Below are 7,872 nucleotides of genomic sequence, written 5' to 3' on the forward strand. Positions count from 1 at the left end.
CCCCCCCCCTCCGGCAGGATGCCGGAACAGGGTCCCGATTGGTTTTTGGTGGCTACAGAGGCTTGCGACGGCGGAACTCCCGATCTAGGTTTCTTTCTGGAAGTTTGGGTATATATAAGTGGTATTGGCGTCAGGAACAAGTTAGGGGGGCTCCGAGGTGGCCACGAGGTAGGGGGCGCGCCCAGGGGTAGGGCGCGCCCCCCACCCTCATGGGTGCCTCGGGACTCTTCTGGCCCATCTCTGATGCTCTGTGGGCTTCTTCTGGTCCAAAAATATGCTCCAAAAATTGGCACGTCAATTGGACTCCGTTTAATATTCCTTTTCTGCAAAACTCAAAAATAAGGAAAAACGGAAACTGACACTAGGCTCTAGGTTAATAGGTTAGTTCCAAAAATCATATAAAATAGCATATAAAACATTCTAGATGGATAATATAATAGCATGGAATAATAAAAAAATTATAGATACATTGGAGACGTATCACCCGACAGCGATGCGGGCGGCACGCCTTGCCTGGATCACCTCCGCGATTTGCCTCCGGCACTCCAGCGTGAGCGTAACGTATATGGTGATCAGCCATCGGACCACGGCGATGCCGGAGAGCATGGGAAAGCGGGGGAGAGGAGGCGGGCGGGCTCGGGTGGTGGCGCAGAGAGGAAGGAGGTGGATTGGCTAGGGTTGGGGGACGCCGGCCGGTTTAAATAGTCGGATTTGGCCTCGGGCGACGAGTCGGAGCGGCGTCATGTGGCGTTCACACCGCGGCGATGGACGAGGCGTCCGTCAGACCGCCGTATTTCCCGACGAGTCCTCGTCAGACCCCATCATCAGTCCTCTACGTGGGGGACTCGCCCGGGCATGCCCCTATATCTGCCTCATTTTTAGACTGGATATGAGGCGTGCCGGTCATCCCAGATTATTTGAGGTCCATTTGAGGTGTCCGTCTGAATGAAAAATTCATGACCGGTCAGTGACCGGATAGCCTGTCCATGCGCATGAGACGGGTTTAAGCTACCCGGCTATAGATGCTCTGACTAGCAGGTGGTTTCTGCTACAAAAGCATTTTCTCATGGTCCCGAGAAAATCACAACCTTTAGTTTAGCTAGGCCGTACGTACGACAAGTCAAGTCATTAACTTATAATTAGTTGGACTTGTTCCTTCGAGTCTAGTGATGACATGATCGAGCCGTGTTCCTTGTAGTAGAAGACGTATGGGCTTTCACACAGCAGCTGACTAGCTGCGCATATGGGCTACCTAGCCAAAAGTAGGTACTTTCCACACGTGCGAGAGAGCACGCACGTGTTACCTGAAAGCGCTCGTGCGAGTACGTCGTTGATTAAGGCTCAGGCTTTAGCCACACTGGAAATAATTTCAGCTGTAACATCGAGTTCAACTCAGCAAATTTGCTTATTTGATAATGAGTTAATGAAGAGAGAGGTAGTTTGAGTAACCTAGCTAGTTACTGTAACATCACATGTCCCAATGCAATATGAGTCCATAACCTAATAAATTAGGCTTTGCATGTTATCATACTTATGTTACTACCCACTACTCCCTCCGTTCCTAAATATTTGTCTTTTTAGACATTTTAAATAAACTACTACATACAGATGTATGTAGACATATATTAGAGTGTAGATTCACTCATTTTGCTCCGTATGTAGTCACTTGTTGAAATGTCTAGAAAGACAAATATTTAGGAACATAGGGAGTATGAAGGTAGTAACATAGTCGAGGGATATGTGTATGTTACTGGTGTATGTTACTCTCCATTGTGGCTAGTCTAAGACTAGTCACAATGCGTAGTAACATAGAGTAGTAACATGCACATGTTACTACCTCTATAGTGGGGAGTAAGGCTGGTCATAGTGGGGAGTAATTTATACTAGTGTCATGCATATGACACTAGTTTAAGTTACTACCTCCATAGTGCAAAGTAACATAGTACTAGTGTCATAGATGACTTTATTTATTAGCTCATAGACTCATTTTGCCTTGGGAAGCGCTATGTTACAGTAACATATTATGTTACCACAAGCACCTCTTTCCTCATTAAATACGTGCCACATAAGCAAAATTGTCTTGGGATGTGTTAAGTTACTGCCTAAGTTACTCCCACTATGGCTAGCCTAACATATGTGTGGTAACATGCAACATTTTATTTATTAGGCTACAGACTCATCTTGCCTTGATATGTGTGATGTTACTCATATTTGTAATAACCAGCTATGTTACCACATACATCTACTTCTTCATTTATTGCTTGTCACATCATCTATTTAATTTAGATATGGGTGTTGTTACTACCTAGTACGTTACTCTTACTGTGGGTAGTCTAAGTCGCAGAAGATCGACGCCCGCACGACCAAGCAAATGATTCAAAGATTGTGACATGTGCACCCCTAATTGTACCAAAGTGTCATATCAATGGATCTTGACCTCTTCTCATAGTATATATCTTCCAGTTTTCAGCAGAACGAAATGACCGTCGCCGCGTGCAAGCACAGTAATTAATACCCTAGCTAGTACTGTACAAGTACGTGATTAGTCTGAGAAACGTCTGCGCGTACGTGTGCATGCATCATGGCCAAATTTGACCATCCAAGTTTACGGACGTTTTGGATGTCGCTGCTGACTGGAGTACACAGCAATCATGGACCTTAGTCCATGCATGAGCTTGCAACCAGTCCTGCGTTCATACATGCACTGCCATATTTCCCCAGGCAAAATGCGCACGTGTTGGCGGCCCGTGTCGTACATGGCCGCCAAGTAAGTAAGTAACGCTTGGATGCACATGCGCACCATAGAACAGTGTCCTGCATGCACGACAGGTCAGCACCACACGTATGCATGCATGTGTGTTGGGGCGGACAACTCTCCTCGCGCGCGCTGGCATGGATGCATGCATGTGTCTTGCATCGCTCTGCACCATGTATTGGTGGATTATCATGTGTAGGAGGAGATAATTATCAAAAAATATTTTGTAGGCGTAGTAGTATCAGAAATGCCAGCTTGCATTCTTTCAGCAAAAAGAATAAATATAAAACGTGAGAAGAAGGGAAGAGAAATGCCTACAAAGTTAAACGCAGAGTTTGACATTGTCGCAAAACTACCATGCATGCATGTTTGTTGGCTAAAATTGTACTATACTACCCTTATTTGAAAATTGCGCCCCTTAAAAATAACCAGGTAATTAATACCCCTCTTTCTAAATATAAGTCTTTTTAGAGATCTTAATATGAACCACATACAAAGCAAAATGAATGTATCGGTATGTAGTAGTACGTATTAAAATCTTTAAAACGACTTGTATTTAGGAATGGAGGGAGTACTTTGCTTACATACTTGTACAAACCCTCAACAATAACCTGATATTGATGGACTTGGTTATGCACGCACGGTGGGGCTGACATAGCTGTTTCTCCCCATAAAATTAGGGTTCCTCCACCTCCTGCCGGCGTCGCCGCCGGTCTGCCTTGTCTTCGGTGGCCTTAAGGTCATGGAGGCGCACTGGATCCCGATCCTTGCCGGTGGGAGGGCTTCTTTTTCAGATGTGTTTCCGAGTTTTGTTAGGTTTTGTGTCCTGTTCAGAAAGTTGAGACGACGACGACTCTCTGAAGATGGAATAAAGTTCTTCCCGCCTAACCGTCGTTTCGGTGGTGCTTCTTGCACCTTCGGTGGGCGTGTGGAGATGGGTCTCCGGCGGATCTGCCTTTGATGGATTTGCTAGGATTTGTTCAACGTTCATCTACATTTGTGTGTCTTCAGGTAGGATCATTTTGATCTGCACTACTTTTCATCGGCAACGCTTGCTATTCTGGTGCGCTGGTCCTATGAGCCTTAGCACGACGACTTTCCGACTGTCTACTATAACTGGTTTTGACCGGCTCCTGTGAGGGAGGGGCGATGACGACGGCGCGCCTTCGACTCGCTTCAGTGCTTGTAGTCGTTGCTAGGTGGTCCATAAATCTGGACTTAATTTTTATTATTTTTAGTGTTCGTTGTACTGTTATGATTGAAGATGGATATATCATATGTTTTCTCAAAAAAGAAAGAATATGAGCCAATTTTATGCCCTTGGTTTGGGTAGTCAAACCCTCAATAAAGAGTTCCCCTCAGTCAAACCAAGAATAATCACCCGTAGTAAATCTTACCTAGTAATCACCCGCAGTACTAGATTGTCTTTGTTAACTCGGACATGAAACCATGCGTGGGATGCGACCGTGTCCAGTGTCTCGTGGCCAGACCACCTATAAAGCCATCACGAGCGCACCCCATATGTTGGACATCATCACCTAGCTAGACGGCGCCGCGGCATACCTCGATATCTCTCGATCGACGGCACCCGCGATTTCACTTGATTTTGGTTCCAAGATGTCTAGCCTTACGACCATAAGCAGCGCTAGTAAGGAATCGATGGAGGTGGAGGAGCTCGTCGACACTAGGCTTTCGCTCGTGATCGGCGCCGGGAGCCAACCGCCGCCGGTGCCAGAGGAAGCGGGTCACGTGGCGGGAAATATCGGAAGGAAGAAAGGGGAGAGGTGGATAGGCGGCAGTAGTACAAGGCAGCATGGCAAGAGGGCCAGGGCTGTGCACGGCGGCAGCGACATCGACGAGGACGACGACGGAGGGGACGCAGCCGGCCGCGCGAGGAAGAAGCTCCGGCTCACCGGGGAGCAGGCGGCGCTGCTGGAGAAAAGCTTCCGCTCCCACAACGTCCTCTCCCATGTACGCCCATATCTTCCATTTAATCTCTCCTTGAAGTGCAAAGAAATTTCAGGGTCTGAGTCTGATCATAATGCTTTTGAATTGCAGGGTGAGAAGCAGGATCTTGCGGGGCAGCTTGGGTTGAAGCCGAGGCAGGTGGAGGTGTGGTTCCAGAACAGGAGGGCGCGCACCAAGCTCAAGCAGACGGAGCTCGACTGCGAGCTGCTGCGCCGGTGGTGCGAGCGCCTCAGCGACGACAACGCGCGGCTCCGGCGAGAGCTCGCCGAGACACGCGCGGTCCTCCTCGTCGGCGGTTCACAGGACTCGACGCTCACGGGGTGTCCTTCCTGCAACAGGCTCGCCGGCGGCCGGAGGGCGGCCTAGTCGATTTCGACTGCAAGATTAATTACCGCCGCCATAGGACTAGTCAACTAGAAGTGCGCTGTCACGGAGTACTTGTTAACTGTAGCATACGATAGGCTATAGGGTATAGGGTAGTGAATTATCTAGGCATGACGGAAATATGGAGTGTGTGGTGAGGTTTATCTAGACTTACGTTCACGTGAGCCTGACGAGCTGACAAAAAAAAGGGGATGCATCGTTTGATGCATGTACTTGCTACGGTAGTACTCTGGTAAAGTTTGATGTGTTTAATTACTTCCTCGCTCTGGATGATCACAATTCTTGCATGATTTCGAGCTGCATGATTTTGGTCGGGGCTGAGAGGACCTCTGTACTGTTGGAAATGATGAAAAGGCGAAATGAAGACCGAGCTTTATGGAGACCTAAATTTCAAAACTTCAAAATTCAAACATTTTTTGCAGCTCGCAATTCAAGGTATTCCATCCTGATTTTTTACGCACATACACATTGCATCCATGTATACAAGTGTATTTTTTTAATTTTCTGAAAATGAAAAGCTTAAATTTTGAAATTTTCAAAATTAAGTCCTCCATGGAGCTTAATCTCTCTCCAAACTGCCCTACTCTGGAAATGAGCTTCACATATAGGTATTATATCCAATTTTACCATCGCACAGGTCACTTATTTTGCAGAGCATAGTTTATCATAACTAGCGAATTGTCCGTACATTGCAACCATGACATACATGGTCTAGTGATCCTCTCGTCCAACACTTGATGATAGGCATAGTAGTTCTAGTGATCCTCCCGTCCAATTATCGATGATAGACATACAAGTTCAAGTGATCCTTCCATCCAACGCTCGATGATACTTTTCATAACTAATATGATTCATCGTCCAAAGAATGACACCCTACATAATCCTGCCATTTAACACTCAATGATACTTTACATAATTAACATGGCCCTTCCGTCCAAAGAATGACACTCTTCCTAATTAACATAACCCTCCAATTCAAAGAATGATACTCCTTTCGATAAGACGCAAAGCTTGCATTTCTTTTCATCGATAGAAGAAATTGAAACGAGAACAAAGGAGGGTACATCACATGGCACAACCACAGATGGCGTAAACATGGTGCCTAGAGCATAGAGCATGGGATGCTAGGCACAAAGAGAAGCTACAACACAACATTAAACTTCCCTAACCAAGAGAAACAACCTGAACGGAAACGATGCCCAAAGTCTCTAAAACCATCACCGGGTACGCCACGAGCAAACAAGACGGACACCTTCATGAAGGGGAATGATGCTGACGTCGCCGTTCTCCGATCCGAAGAACCAGACCCGAGGTTTCCCCATTGCTCGAAGAGGGGTAAGGAGTGAATTATCTAGGCATGACCTAAATATAGAGTGTGGTGAGATTTATGTAGACAGTAGACTCACACTCTCACATGAGCCTAACGAGCTGACAAGATTGATGCATGTACTCTGGTATTAGCTACGGTGTACTTTGGTAGTTTCGTTATAGTATGTGTTTACTTCCTCGCTCTGGATGATCACGATTAAGTCCTGCATGATCTCGAGCAGCAAAATTGGCCCCAAATTAACTGCTGGAATCAGTTAGTCCACTACTCACTCAGACGGAGGCCAGGGAGCGTTTGGTTACTGGATCTATTCGATGGGAGATGGTAGCTCGGGCTATCTTCCACCGGTTTGGATGACGGTTATGTAATAGGATAGGCAATTAGTTTTTCTATCTTTCTTTTGCCAGCCGGTTGTGGCTTTCCTTTACCTTTCTGCTCTTTGTGAGCTTTTTTGGTTCGTTTGTTTGAAACTTCAAGAACTTTGTTGAACTTATTTGCTTATTAATAAAGGTGGCCGTATACATCACTCTGATGCAGAGGCTGGGATCTCCCCCTTTTCTAAAAAAAAGTTAGTCCACTAGTCATTGCTCATATCACATCTGACAAAATGAGCGAACCTTCTTTCCATGATTCTTGCCTTGGAATGGACAATCCTTGCCTTCGCGGTCAGTTCAATGGAAAGGTCACAAGGTGCTCCTGAACTCTCGTGTGGTTTCCGGAAACAAAAACATTTCAGGCATGCATGGTCGAGATGGGTTCATGCTAAGCTTTTTCATGAGCCGCCAGGTGCCACAGATGGTTAGGTTTCTTGTGGTGGAAACCAATCCACCAGGGATTAAGTCCTAGACTTGGCACCGGTGCTCGTATTTTTTTATAGTTTTTTTAGCGATGCTCGTTTAGTGGGAGGGAACGGACAGCGTCACACCTTGAGAAACCACCAAACACCTTACTACCGAATACACCGAGCCATCTTCGGAAGGGGCCGACTCCCTGTTGAGATTGCCGCTCGCTCCGGGCCATGCTGCGCCGCTTCTACAAAGAGATGGCAATGACAAAGAACAGAGACCATGGGGAACACACATATATGATAGGAGATCATGGGAAGTGCGGGACCATCCCACCCCAGAGTTGAGCATGCTACATGTGAGGGACAAGACATGCCCGGAGATGCTGACCAGCTACAACCGAAAGGAACCGGGCTCCACAATAATGCCTCAAGAAGGTGATCCGCTAAAACCAAGCGCCACCGCCATCTAGTCCGAGAAGACGGACTAGGGTTTTCACTCAGAGCCATGACATCACAAGTGGACCCCACAACAATGCGCTCAAGAGGGAAGCAACACCCGCAAGCGTCATCATCACCAGCGCAGGAGTGCGGAGCTTTCGGTCCAACCCTCACAAGTGGCACCGTGAAACTAAGCTTGCCAGGCCTAACCGC

The 7,872-nt window shown here is 46.9% G+C and overlaps 1 protein-coding gene across 1 annotated transcript; it reads left to right on the top strand.

Moving 5' to 3' along the window:
* The first annotated feature begins 4,319 nt into the window (after nucleotides 1-4,319).
* On the top strand, nucleotides 4,320-5,298 carry LOC123133824 (putative homeobox-leucine zipper protein HOX26). The gene is made up of 2 exons (XM_044553228.1): nucleotides 4,320-4,726; nucleotides 4,814-5,298. Exons 1-2 carry the CDS (start codon nucleotides 4,373-4,375, stop codon nucleotides 5,087-5,089), a joined length of 630 nt encoding a protein of 209 aa, XP_044409163.1. The 5' UTR covers nucleotides 4,320-4,372; the 3' UTR covers nucleotides 5,090-5,298.
* The last annotated feature ends 2,574 nt before the right edge of the window (nucleotides 5,299-7,872 follow it).

Source organism: Triticum aestivum, chromosome 6B, assembly GCF_018294505.1.
Source record: "Triticum aestivum cultivar Chinese Spring chromosome 6B, IWGSC CS RefSeq v2.1, whole genome shotgun sequence".
Classification (NCBI taxonomy): Eukaryota; Viridiplantae; Streptophyta; class Magnoliopsida; order Poales; family Poaceae; genus Triticum; species Triticum aestivum.